This window comes from Ochlerotatus camptorhynchus, unplaced genomic scaffold (assembly GCF_037179485.1).
Source record: "Ochlerotatus camptorhynchus isolate MF236.1 unplaced genomic scaffold, CSIRO-AGI_Acam_v1.1 ptg000107l, whole genome shotgun sequence".
Taxonomy (NCBI): Eukaryota; Metazoa; Arthropoda; class Insecta; order Diptera; family Culicidae; genus Ochlerotatus; species Ochlerotatus camptorhynchus.
In genome coordinates, this window is record NW_027040597.1 from 1,599,652 (window position 1) to 1,614,362 (window position 14,711).

A 14,711-nucleotide genomic window follows, 5' to 3' on the forward strand; every position below is an offset into this window, starting at 1 on the left:
AGTTGAATCTGCATAGCTTTTTGGTACTTGGGCTTCAAGAAGGCTATATGATGTTGTGTTCCCATTGCCACATTCTCCCATATAAACAAAAAAATAAAGCAAAATAAAGTTAAAATAAGTTATAACTTTGCAATGCATTATTGTAGAGACAAACGGTCTTCTACAAATACATGTGTTTTTCCTGTTTTAAGATTATTTAGAACATTATATACTTCAAATATAAAAGAGTAAAAAATTATGAATAAAAAACCTAAAAAGAAAGTGAAAAATATATGAAAAACCATAAATAATAAGGTTATTGTACTCAAATTTGGGAAGGGAGCGATAAATGAAACCTTCTCAACTTTATAGTACTTGAGCTAAGCTTCAAGAAAAAAAGTTGATTTTGTGTCCTCACTTGCCCCATTCTCTCCTAAAAGCTTATGAAGTAATGGAAAAATAAAGATAAAAGTTGTAATAACTTTACAAGGAGTAATTGTAATGATTCATGATATTGAGCAAAAACGTTTGTTTTGATTGTTTAAATAAATGTCTAGAACATTGTATACTTGAAAAATGAAATTTAAAGAAGTTAAGTATGAAAAACTAAATTTAAGGGAACTTCCATAGAAAAAGCTCCATAACTCTGAAAATACAGGATTTAGAATTTTGACGTATTGAGTGAAATTGCTTGTTTTTACATTGTCTACAACTTTGTTGAAGACATCGTTCCCCTATATCCTCAAAGAAAAAAGTTAGTGTTTTTATTTTTTGCATAGTAAGACATGACTAATTTTTGACAGTTTTATATTATGTAAAATATTTATACAAACATTTTGTCCGAAGACACTATATAGCTAAAATGTAAAGGCTAGGCTCTAGGAATAAAGTTCCACTTTTTGCCGTTGTGGACCACAGTGCATTGTGTACAAACTCTCCGCAGTGGCGGCATGTTTGCCGTTGCCCGTAATACGATACGTACGTGATATCACCGTCGATGATGATGTATGAAGGAATGTTTCGCTGCACCTTCATCTTAGCGATCAATGTTCCAGTTGGAATTCCTCCAAACATGTATTTTTCTTCGTCACACATTTCCTCGTGGATTGAGAGAACGTCTCCAAATGCACTCAGATACTCGGCAACCTGCTCATGAGTTATACTTTCGGAGAGATCATACAGTTTAACTGCTACGGCTCCGTCTTCCATACGTAGTCGTAGTCTGAGTCGATGTCCATCTATTTCGACCTCGTGCTTGTTATCGTGATCGGTCACTACTGTTTGGGCAAGTTCAAGGTCACACACTTTAACGAATGCGCATGTAGAGCTTCGACTGCATTGTATTCGTTTCACCTCACCTCGTTTCATGCCGAGTTGGGTTCCAACAAAGAGATGTATTTCCTCGAGTTTAGGTTTTTTTGGGAAACCCGCAAAGTCTATGCGGAACGTATTTTCGCGGCGACTCATCGCGATTTCTTCGCTCACGGCGATAGATCTCGCGACACTGTAGGCCCGGCGATGCCTACGAAAATAGTTTGTCGAAAAACACACTAATAACTGTCGAAAATCACCTTCTGACGCGCAACTGTACAAATTCCATCTGCTTGACTCAAATGATGAGCACTGAACACTTCAAATCTCCACGTACATTGTACGTGTTAGGCAAATAGTGTGCGTTTGACTTGCACTGTCACATTAATGGCCCTTCGCTCATTTTCAACTTCTATTCAATTTTCATTCTGTAGCACTCTAAAGGAACTATCCACCTACTTTCTTCTAAGACCATTCTCGAGCTAATAAATTATCACACTAAAGCTTCATGTTAGATAGCATTTCCAACAAACTCATTAATTACATGTTTCATGCTTCGTTATTACAAAATATGAATTTTTAGATCAAAAAAATCGCAACTGTAAAACAAAACAGAAAATCGAAAGCGCATAGCTAGCACTTAACGAAAATACGCCACACAAACTCCTACTTCCAGCACAATATTGCAATCAGGGACGAACGACTCACAGTTGTTTCCATTCCCTTCAGCGGAAAGTGCACCAACGTGGAGACGACGCAAATCAAACATCAACCGATGGGAAATTGAATTTCCGAACTGATAATTTCGCACTTTCATCATCCAGGATCGGGATCTGCCTGCGGCGAATGCCGGTCTGCGCTTCCCATCTGGTGATACTGATTGATTGCAGTCTCGCAATCGACGGAGAATGGAAAAGATCAAGCCGACAAAAAAAAAGTCCGGAAAATTATCATGTTCGTTTTTCTTTCGATCCAATTCATCCTCCATCATAAACGAATGGGAAATTTCGAGTTTAAATTGTCATTAAATTTTCTTTTTGTGCCTTTTTTTCCGCTCGGGATTTCCAGGAACGTTCGCCAACCAGGTGCAGCTATTGATTGAGTGGGAGGCTCGAGATCCGGGAAAGGGACTAGACAAATAGAGAATACATCATCCGTGCCAAAATCAACTCAAGTGCTGAGAGCAAACCCCCCTTCGGTGGCACTTCCGTCATCAATCCTCGATTGCCCCTGATGTGCTACATAACCGGAATGAAAATCGACATTTTTTTCCCTTTTGACAAGCCTTCCTATGCATGGAAATGTATGTAGGACTTACCGGAATCTTTTCCTCCTTTGACGCAGATGCCGAACCCGTGACTGGCGTCGGTCTGTTGGTCACGGGACATGTTCACCGTGCGTGTCGACAGATTGTGAATGATCGGTATGCTTCGATCCCGATCCCGATCTCGATAGATCTGTGAGGGGGGGAAAACAATGAAAGGAATGGCAAGGTTAGTAGCCGAAAGAAGGTGGAATCGATTAAATTAAATCATTATGGGAATTGTTGGGACACTGTTCTGGGATTTCGAGTGGTGTTTCGCAGTGGAACAAATGAGGAGGGGGATTTTTGTTTGCACTCAGAACAGGTTCAACCCAACCCATGTCAAAGCAACTTGACATGGAATTAAGACAACCGAACACCTATTTAATCGAATTTACTTTAACAATTCGATCAGTCGGTCATCTCGCCATTCCTCATTTTTAAAAAACGGAATCAACGGACGTTGGTACTCACCTGGTGGGTGGTAGAAGGCGGACTGCTGGCAGGACTGCGACGGCCTCGATCTCGCGTGCCGTTACTATGATAACTAGTAGGAACTGAAGAAGACGAACTTTGTGTGTTAAACAATCTTATGACCTGCTCTGGCGAGATAGGCCGCTTCTTACCATTATGTCTGGTAGAATTTGGAACTGTACCTGAATTTGAATCCGAAAAGATTTCAATCGGAGAATGGGGACGGGAGATGGGAGGAGGGATTTTATGGTGGGCACGAGGATTTTTTTTTAAAAAAAGGTCAAGAGAGAAAGAATCAGAAGAAGAAGAAGAGCGGAAAAGTGGAAGTTTCAAGTTAAGGTCTTTCGGTCATTCATTTTTTTCGTAAGAATATCCTACAAAACTGGGTCACACAGGACGGATAGTAGAGAAAGAGAGAAGATAGTTGTTCGTTTGAATACGGGTGGGGATTTCTTCTTCTACAGTTTTATTTGAAGAAATATAATCGGGATCTAACCTCTATCGGAGACAGTCAGTAAGAGAAAGAGAGTTCATACTCGGGATTGTCTAATACACACACTCGTTGCGGGGGTCCTTTCAAGAAAAGCTTTTACGGGGGTGGGGGCGGTTCGCTCACGGAAGAAAGTTCACAATCAGAGGGCATACGTTGTGCTCTATAGGTTCGGGAGAGCTAGAAAACACAGTTCAGGCATACAACACATACATCAAATCGAACACTGGGGGGGTCGGGGGGCTTGACTGGGATCACGAGGGGTTATTTTGTGTGGTGTAGTCTTGGTTTTGTGTGTTTTGTGTGGGTGTGGTGGGTGGAGGAAGAGGGGTGGGGGTTTCAGGGGGAAAATAGAATTGTTCTATCTAATTGAAATCGGCTTCATTTCTCCTTTCGATCTCCCGGAAATTGATCAAGACATAATGGCAAGCAGAAGAGTTGGACCAGATACTTTCAATTCTTATCTAAAAGAATAGGAACTGCTAGAAAGAAAGTATGCAGCTGTAGGGATTCAACATCTACAGGTTTTATTTTTTGGAGGGTAATAAGAGTACTTGAAATAGCTAAAATTACGGTGAGAGATATAGAGAGCTAGAGCGACTTTGGTGAGTACTAGTGGATAGACACTAATTAATCTAGAGTGGAATTGTTTGGAGAACGAACAGGAGATCTAGAGATAGTTGCAGGATTCATATGACAGGTTGAATGGCTGCGCTTGGTGAATCCTAATGCTGGTCCAGAAACGAACACAGAATATATTTATGGTAGGAAAAGGAGGAAGGTTTATTGGTGTGTTTGAGAGGCAGAGTAGGTGTAAGTGTGAAAGGAGGCCGGCAGCAGTTCTATGGGAAGCGGCTTTTGAGCTACAGACACAACATCGTTACAAAACTAGGAGGATCGGACGTGGCTATCTGGCGCATGCTTTCGATGCAATTTCGATCTAGTTGGTACGGCGATGGCCAATGGTTCGAATTGCTCAAATTTGTCCGTGGATTTAGAAAATATTTTTCCTGTGGCGTTGATGACTTTGTTCTGCATTTAATTGATTCAGTAAACTTTCTCAGCTCTACTATTTTAGATATCATTCATACCAGATTTGAGAGTAGCATATTTTTAACAGTGTTTTTCGTTAAACGGCAATCATTTATACCTTATGTTGAATATTTTATAATTTTCACCTACGTTTTGGTCCTACATGAAACTTACTTCAAGAATGGTATTAAAATCAACAAATTCAACCCTGGAAATAGTATTATTCTGGATCGAGACATACATTAAGGTTAATCTGGCATCTGGCCGTGTCAAATTATTAGAATGAATATGATTAGAATGAATATGATTAGAATGAATATGATTAGAATGAATATTGGAATGCTTATAAAATACGGAATGCTACAGTGGGCTGGCGGACAAGAGAAGATAATGGACTTGAAGCAATTTCGGAGCAGTGCAGTTCCACGGCAAATTACGAATCTATCAAAGCCGAATTTCTCCGATTGCATGATTGCTTGTTATGGATTCTCATTAACATTTGTGCTGAAATTTATCCGTTTTGAATGTTGCAAAGAATTTCAAAATCTTGTATTATATATTTTTAAATAATTCATTTCTCTGATTTTTTTTTCCTTGATTTGATTTCCATCGATCATGTTTTACTTCTACGATCTTTACTTCCTTTCCGAAGGAAGGCGTGATCAGAGATGTTGTGCCTCAGAACATCCCGGCGGTGTCGACTGGGATTGAACTACTGGGGTGAGAGGTAATCACGTTTACCAGTACACCACCGGCGCCGCTAACCCTCCTCTGATAAACAATGTCCATATTCAGGTCAGAACCAAACCTGCCATGCTTATTAATCATAGTGGACATAGTCTCTGAAGAATTGTTCATGAAATTAGGCGAATTTTGATGTATTGCACGACTAGGTTCGTTGAAAATTATAAATTGGCCACCTTTCCGAGGTTCCCAGAACCTGATCAAAACCAACTGATGACCAATGTTGCCCCGGACATGTCAGCATATCCTTTGATTAATTCTACATAAAATTCTGCAAATTTTGAGGTGTCACATGGCATGGCTCTATGCAAGTGATATATTTTCCACATTTACGGTGCCTCTGGAACCTGTTTCGGAACCATCATGTGGCCAATGTTGCTTTAGACAGTTGACATAACTTCTTAAGAATTCTTCATGAAATTCTGCGAATTTTGAGGAGTCGCACGACCATGTCGCAGAACCATGAAAATTATAAATTGCCCACCTTTCCGGGCATTCCGGAGCCTGCTCCGAGACCAAAGGATGGCCAATGCCAGACATTGCATTGCCTCAGACATGTTACCATTACTCTGATGAATTCTTCATGAGATTCTGCGAATTATGAGGTGTCGCTCGACTTGGTCCTTTGATAATTATGAATTGGCCAGGATTCCCGGAGCCTGTTTCTAAACTACTGGATGGCCAATGTTGCCCCAGACATGTTAGCATGGCTTCTTATAAATTTATTCATGAAATTCAGCGTATTTTGAGGTGTCGCTCGACTTGGTCCTATGAACGTTATAAATTGGCCATATTTTCGTGGTTCCTGGAGCCTGTTCCGAGATTAACGGATGGCTAATATTGCCCCATTATCTCTGATGAATTCTTCATAAAATTCTGTGAATTTTGAGGTGTCGCTCGATGTGGTCCTATGAAAATTATGAATTCGTAAGGAATCCCGGAACCTGTTCCGAAACCACCGGATGGCCAATGTTGCCCCGGACATGTTGGCATGGCTTCTGATGAATTCTTCATGAAATTCTGCGAATTTTGAGATGTTGCACGAATTGCTTCCATGAACATTATAAATTGGCCATATTTTCGGGGTTCCTGGAGCCTGTTCCGAGACCAACGGATGGCCAATGTTGCCCCATTATCTCTAATAAATTCTTCATGAAATTCTGCGAATTTTGAGGAGTCGCACGACCATGTCGCAGAACCATGAAAATCATAGATTGCCCACCTTTCGAGGCATTTCGGAAACTGTTCCCAGACCAAAGGATGGCCAATGCCAATTGCATTGCCTCAAACATGTTAACATTACCTCTGATGAATTCTTCATGAAATTCTGCGAATTTTAAGTTGTCGCTCGACTTGCTCCAATTAAAATTATGAATTGGCCAGGATTCCCGGAGCCTGTTTCTAAACTACTGGATGGCCAATGTTGCCCCAGACATGTTAGCATGGCTTCTGATGAATTATTCATGGAATTCTGAGATATTTGAGGTGTCGCACGAATTGATACTACGAACATTATAAATTGGCCATATTTTCGGGGTTCCTGGAGCCTGTTCCGAGATTAACGGATGGCTTATATTACCCCATTATCTCTGATGAATTCTTCATGAAATTCTGTGAATCTTGAGGTGTCACTCGACTTGGTCCTATGAAAATTATGAATTGGTAAGGATTCTCGGAGCCTGTTTTGAGTCACCGGATATCCAATGCTGCCCCGGACCTGTTGAAATGGCCTCTGATGAATTCTTCATAAAATTCTGTGAATTTTGAGGTGACGCTCGACTTGGTCTAACGAAAATTATGAATTGGTAAGGATTCCCGGAACCTGTTCCTAAACCACTGGATGGCCAATGTTGCCCCGGACATATTGGCATGGCTTCTGATGAATTATTCATGAAATGCTGCGAATTTTGAGGTGTCGCACGAATTGCTCCCATGAACATTATAAATTGGCCATATTTTCGGGGTTCCTGGAGCCTGTTCTGAGACCAACCGATGGCCAATGTTGCCCCATTATCTCTGATGAATTCTCCATAAAATTTTGCGAATTTTGAAGTGTCGCTCGACTTGGCCCTATGAAAATTATGAATTGGCCACCTTTCCAGGATTCCCGGAACCTGATCTTATACCACCGGATGGCAAATTTTGAGGTGCCACACGGCATGGTTCTATGCAAATGATAAATTTGCCACATTTACGGTGTCTCCGGAACCTGTACCAGGACCACCAGGTGGCCAATATTGCTTTAGACAGTTGACACACCCTCTGATGAATTTTGCATGAAAATCTGTGAATAGTCCTATGAAAATTATACATTGTGCACCTTTCCAGGGTTTCAGGAACCAATTTCGTGACCACTGGGCATTTGGACATAGCCTCTGAGGTGTCACTCAAATTGGTGTTATTAAAATTATAAATTGACCACCTTTCTGGGGGTTTTTGGAACATGTTCCGAAACCATCGGATGGTCAATGTTGCCCCAAACATGCTGACATTACCTCTGATGAAATATTCATGAAATTCTACAAATTTTGAGGTGATACTCGGCTTGGTTCTATGGAAGTGATAAAATGGTCACAATAACGGTGCCTCCGGGAACTGTTCCAAGACCACTAGGTGGCAAATGTTGCATTAGACAGTTGACATAGCCACTGATTAATTATCCATGAAATTCTGCGAATTTCGAGGCGTCGCTTAACTTGGTTCTAACAAATTAAAAATTGGCCACCTTTCCAGGATTTCCGGAAACTGTTCTGAAACCACCGGATGGCCTATGTTGCCCCGGACATGTTGCCATGAACTCTGATGAATTCTTCATGAAATTCTGCAAATGTTGAGGTTTTACACGAATTGATTCTATGAAAATTATAAATTAGTCAAATTTTCGGTGCCTCCGCCGGATTCTGTTTCATGTTCACCGGATAGTCTATGCAAAGGCACGTTTAAACGTATATTTGTTGTGAAGCTCTTATTTTGAATTCATCCAAAAATTTTAGTCAAAACGGAGAAATTGAGTTTTCTATAAAAAAAAAAAAATTAAAATTCACATAATTAGAGCCCGATAAATGGTAACCGTTAAAAGTTATGACGCTTTGAAAGTGCGGGTCACGCCATAGGAAGGTTAAGGTAGACTTCCGGAAGTTTAGGGCAGTTTCATTAACACTCCGAATACGATGCCTCAGAAAAACGTGTAACGGCAAGTTTGCAATGTCAAAACTTAGCCATTTCTTAATGAATTTCAAAGTACCTTTAGAATTTCTAGGGTTTGTAGATGATTTCGATTGTAAAAAGATTGAAAATAGAGTCGTCTACTTTTTTAAAAAGCGAAAAGAGTTGTTACACGTTTTTTTTTTGAAAAGTGTGTTTGTAGGGTTTTGCAAGTGGCGCAAGATCTGTAATTTAGATTAATGGGCACAAATGTTCAAAACTAGCCAGAAAATAGTCATGGTTCCTATACATGGATCCTGGAGACAACTGAACTGTCCTCAAAAAATCCGGAACATCCGTAAAAGTGGTCAATCCATGAACTTGATCCTAGAGCTCTGCGTTTTTTTTTTTTAACATTAGGATCTGTGATATAAGAATGAATTTGGGATATGGACCTTGATAGCCATGGGACCGTCCAGCGGAAGATCCGGAACATCCATAAAAGTAGTAAATCCACGATCCTGATCCTAGAGCTCCGCAGTTATTTGAACATTAGGAACTGTAATGATAGAAGCAATTTGGGGTTGTGACATAAACATGGACCTTGATGGCCATGAGACTGTCCTTCGGAAGATCCGAAACATCCGTGAAAGGGGAAAATTCACGAAACTGATCCTAGAGCTCCGTGGTTTTCTTAAAAACGTTAGGAACTGTGATATCAGAATGAATTTGGGATCAGAATGAATTTGGGAATTTCACCACCGTATTTTAATAGCTCACTTGGTAGTTGCTCTACACCAGTTGTTTTGTTGTTCTTCAGCCGACCGATCTCCTCCTCAACTTCTTTAAGATCAAGGGCCGGTAGCCTGTCGTCTTCTGCGCGGGCTCCAAGGTCTGTTGCCGTGCCACCTTCGTTTTCTGCTGCATTACCATTGAGGTGCTCGTCATAGTAATGCTTCCACCTCTCAATTTTATGGAGTGACCATTTTACGGATGTTGTTGATCTTCCGGACGACGGTCCCATGGCTATCTAGGTACATGTTTATGTCACGACCACAAATTCATTCTTATATTACAGTTCCTAATGTTTTTGAAAAAAAAAACTGGGGAGCTTTAGGATCAGTTTTATTGATTGACCTCTTTAACGGATGTTCTGGACTTACCAGAGGATGGCCCCATGGCCATTTGGGTCCATGTTTATGTCATGACCCCAAATTCTTTCTTATATCGTAGTTCCACATGCTTTCGAAAAAAAAAACGTAGAACTCTAGAATCAGTTTCGAGGATTGACCATTTTAAAAGATGTTCTAGATCTTGCGGAGGACAGTCCCATGGCTTTCTAGGTACATGTTTATGTCACGACCGCAAATTAATGTATATATGACAGTTCCAAGTGTTTTCGAAAAAACCGTGGAGCTCTAGGATTAGTTCCATACATTGACCACTTTTACGGATTTTTCGGATCTTCCGGAGGACGGTCCGATGGCCATGTGGGTTCATGTTTATGTCATGATCCCAAATTCATTCTGATATCACAGTTCCTAACGTTTTCAAGAAAACCACGGAGCTCTAGGATCAGTTTCGTGAATTTTCCCCTTTCACGGATGTTTCGGATCTTCCGGAGGACAGTCTCATGGCCATCAAGGTCCATGTTTATGTCACGATCCCAAATTCATTCTATCATCTCAGTCCTTAGTGTTTTTCAAAAACTGCGGAGCTCTAGGATCAGTTTCATGGATTGACCATTTTTACGGATGTTCCGGATCTTCCGGAGGACGGTCCTATGGACATCCAGGTTCATATTTATGTCACAACCCCAAATTGCTTCTATCATCACAGTTCGTAATGTTTATAAAAAAAAAAACACGTGAAGTTTTAGGATCAGGATCATGGATTTACTACTTTTACGGATGTTCCGGATCTTCCGCTGGACGGTCCGATGGCCATCTGGGTCCATGACCCAAATTCATTCTTATATAACAGATCCTAATGTTAAAAAAACGCGGAGCTCTAGGATCAGTTTCATGGACTGTCCACTTTTACGGATGTTCCGGATATTCCGGATCTTCCGGAGGACGGTCCCATGGTCATTCAGGTACATGTTTATGTCACGACCCCAAATATTGTTTTATATCACAGTTCCAAATGTTTTCAAAAAAACCGCAGGGCTATAGGATTAGATTCATGGATTGACCACTCTTATGGATGTTCCGGATTTTTTGAGGACCGTTTCGTTGCCTCCAGGGTCCATATATAGGAACCATGACTGCTTTCTGACTAATTGTGAACATTTGTGCCCATTAATCTAAATTACAGATCTTGCAAAACCATACAAACACACTTTTCAAAAAACGTGTAACAACTCTTTTCGCTTTTTAAAAAAGTAGACGACTCTATTTTCAATCTTTTTACAATCGAAATCATCTACAAACCCTAGGAATTCTAAAGGTACTACAATTTTTGAAATTCATTAAGAAATGGCTATGTTATGACATTGCAAACTTGCCGTTACACGTTTTTCGGAGGCTTCCTAGTCGGCGTAAAGTTTTTTACCCACCGTATTCGGAGTGTTAATTTCAGCAGAATATCGGCTACGTCCAAGAAGTACCGAAAATTAAAGTATAGTCCGTACCATTTTAGATACTGATAATGATCTGGAATTGACCTAGAGATAGCTCCCTGAACTTCGCTGGACTTCCATGAACTTCTTGCACTTTCTGTGATGTTTCTGAAATTTTACTTAAGCTTACTAAACTTATCTTAAGACAAATTTTAGAAACTTTCAAGACATATCAAGTAATTCACGGAAGTACAACGAACGTCATGGAGGTTTATAGATATTTAGGTAACTTGCAGATCATCGTTAGTAAATTAGCGAGGACTCCAGGGAAGCTTCGTAAATTTCTTGAAAGATTAAAGATCTTCAGGGCAGTCCCACTAATGTTTGTGTTGATGATATTTTGAAGAAGTTCTGAGAAATTAAAGGACATGGTGATAATTTCAAGGAAGATTTGTAAACAAACTGCGTGAACAGAAGGGAAGTTCCGAAAAAAATCTAGAATATTTCAGAAACTTCAGAAGAGTCCATTTGCTTTAGGAAAACTGCAGAAACTTTTAAAAAGTATTCACAACTTCAGAAATATCCAGAAAACTTCAGGGAAGTCAAGAGAACTTCAGAGATGTAGAGAGCACCTAATGCAAATTGTGGATTCCAAGTACCTCAGAGAAGAAAGGTCTAGATATCTTTGGGGAATTACAGAGATCTAATGGGCAGATCCAATAATTTCATAGAAGTTCCGAGAACTTTCGGAGTTGGTTTGAGCGTAAGCGTAAGTTCAGAACAGTAGCATGAACTTCAGGACAATTTCAAGAACTCTAAAAATGTTTCGAAAATTTCTAAGTAAACCAGAATTTAAAAAAAATCAAAGAAACTTCATTGAAAATCAAAAACTTCAAAAAAGCCCAGATATCATCCGGAAAGCTTGAAATTTTTTAGGACAGTTCCATTTATTTCACGGCATTACCAATAACTTCAGGAGAATTTACTTTAGGGGTGATCCGAGATCATTGAGAAATCAAAGAACGGTTAGTTCAATAAATTTAAAGGAAATTCCAGGATCTTTAAAGAAGTTCTGGGAAATTCAGAATATAAGGCTTGTACTCGAAAAAAATGCACCATTTTTATCTGTGTGTAACTTTTTTATCCGTTGGTAATAATTGATGAAAATCTGGGTATAACTAGTTTGGAGCGAGTAGTTTACATGCGCAAAATTTCATAACAACCGGTTCACTGGTTATTGAGATGTCATCGAAACAAGAAGAAAATCGCCGGAGAATTTTGCGCGCCGTCATGGAAAATCCGACTACGACCATGAGATGGATCGGTAAACAACTGGGAATCACCCAAACAACTGTGTCTCGGGTGGTAAAATCGTTTAAGGAGTCCCAGACGACCGAGCGGCGGGCTGGAAGTGGAAGAAAATCGAAGACAGCTGACCCTGTGAAGGTCCGGAAGGTGTTGGATTATTTCAAGCGTAATTCGAACCTTTCGATTCGCGACGCGGTTCTGAAGGTAAAGTGTTCCGCCAGGTTCGTTCAGCAAACCATGAAACGAGCTGGGCTTCGTGTATTCAAGGTCCGGAAGGCACCGAACCGGCGTGATCAACAAAACACGGCGGCCAAATCCCGCGCAAGGAAGCTGTATCGAGAGTGGTTAACGAAACCGATGTGTGTGGTTATGGATGACGAAACCTACATCAAGGCAGACGCAAAGCAGATACCGGGGCTGGAGTTCTACGTTGCCAAATCATGATGTTCCGGAAGACATAAGGAAGAAGAAAGTGGACAAATTCGCCAAAAAATACTTGCTCTGGCAGGCCATATGCCAATGCGGTAAACTGAGTAAACCGTACATCACAATGGGTACCATCAACAGTGAAATTTACCGCACCGAGTGCCTCCAGAAGCGTCTGTTGCCCTTCCTGCAATTTCACGGAGGCGAGACATTATTTTGGCCGGACCTGGCATCATGCAATTACGCGCGATCGACGTTGGATTGGTACAGAGACAATAACGTCGTTTTTGTACCAAAAACCGCCAACCCCCCTAATTCACCAGAGATTCGTCCGGTGGAAAGATTTTGGGCCATAATGAAGGCCAACGAGCCTGTTTAAGAACGAGCTGGAGTTGAAGAAAGAATGGATGAAAGTGACCAAAAAGGTCGGCTCCACCATTGCACAAAATGTAATGAGGGGTCTTAAAGGAAAGGTGCGGGCTTTCAGCGATGGAAAAGAAATTGAATAAAGTAATTATACCGAAACATAACATGTATATGTATTAGTTCATTCCCTGAAAGTTTCAAGAAAATCCGACTTAAAATAAATTTTTGGCGAACACTTTTGCCTGGTGCATTTTTTTTTCGCGTACAGGCCTGATATTCAGTTTCGAGAGTTTAATTAAAATTTTGAAAAAAAAACATGAACACCAGGAAATTGTGACCAGATTTTAGGGGAATTTCGTGATTTTCATGGTAGTTTCAAGTATTTTTAAAAAAGCAGGAACCTCACCAAATATCAGTGAACTTCTGAAAACTTTGGAGATTTTTCGGAAGTTTTATTATATTTAGGAACGTTCTGAGTACTTCAAGGATAACCAGAGATCTTCAGAAAAGTCCCATTAATTTAAAGAGAATTTCAGGATGTTTCATGATGAGATATTCCGTGATTTCCATGAACTTCATGGATGTCCAGAGAGGGGGAGGAATAATTAGAATTGCTAGGAGAAGTTTCGTGAGTTTGTAAGAAGTTGTTTTTTTTTTTTTAAATTTTATTTATTAAAGAGATTTTCAGTCCTAGGCTGGTTCGTCTCTATGCTTTGATTTCAGATAAATTTCGGGGAGTTTAAAAATTCAGGAAATCCAAAGAACTCAAGGAAAGTTAATAAATTTCAGGATAACTGCGGGAACTGTATATAATTCCTGAGAACGTCAGGAAAGATCAGAAAACTTCAGAAAAAAACTTAAACACCAGTAAAATGCAAAAAACATTTGAAAAGATGTTCCATAAGCTTCATGGCAGCTTTCAGAAAATCACGGCAGATATTGGCAAATCTGTTAATTTCTGAAAAATAGCAGGAAATTTTTAGAAGTTCCTACATTTTCAAGAAGTCTAGAGAACTTCAGAGTTTTTTTGAACGAACGAGAATTTTAAGAACTTTGGAGAAGTTTAGAGAACATCAGGGAGATCAAGCAGCCATTAATTTCAGGAAGATTACAAAAGTTATGAAACAATTCAAGAACTACATGGAAATTGTTTCATGAATTCCAGAAAAATTGCTGGAACTCTACCTTAAGGGGAGGTTTACTTGGATTTTTAAAAAAAAATGATTTTTTTTTGCATAAAATGAAAGCTACAAGTGTGTAGAATATGTGGCCAAAAGGATTTTACGAAACATATTTAGCGAGTTATGGCGCTTTGAGTGAACCTTTGTCATGCGCGCTGAGGGACGCAACAAAAACTTTAAACGCGTTTTTCTCGAAACCATATTTTTTATAACAACTTAGAGCATAGGGCTTGAACAAGAAAATTGCGCTTTGAAGGATACTATTTTTTGTATGGCTTATACCTAAAATGAAAAAAAAAATTGTTAGTTACTATTTTTTAAGCAAGGACAATTTTCAAATGCCATAATTTGGTCAATTTTTGTCGGATTTCGTTCTAGTTAGGTATAAGCCAT

The 14,711-nt window shown here is 39.8% G+C and overlaps 1 protein-coding gene across 1 annotated transcript in view; it reads right to left on the reverse strand.

Moving 5' to 3' along the window:
• Positions 1 to 14,711, reverse strand: part of dysc (dyschronic) — a 550,335-nt gene that overhangs the window by 335,567 nt on the left and 200,057 nt on the right. The window contains exons 5-6 of the mRNA XM_065219616.1: positions 3,068 to 3,249; positions 2,609 to 2,747 (exon numbers count right to left, since the gene is read on the reverse strand). Coding sequence (XP_065075688.1) covers positions 2,609 to 2,747; positions 3,068 to 3,249 — 321 coding nt within the window. The remainder of the gene's footprint in view (positions 1 to 2,608; positions 2,748 to 3,067; positions 3,250 to 14,711) is intronic.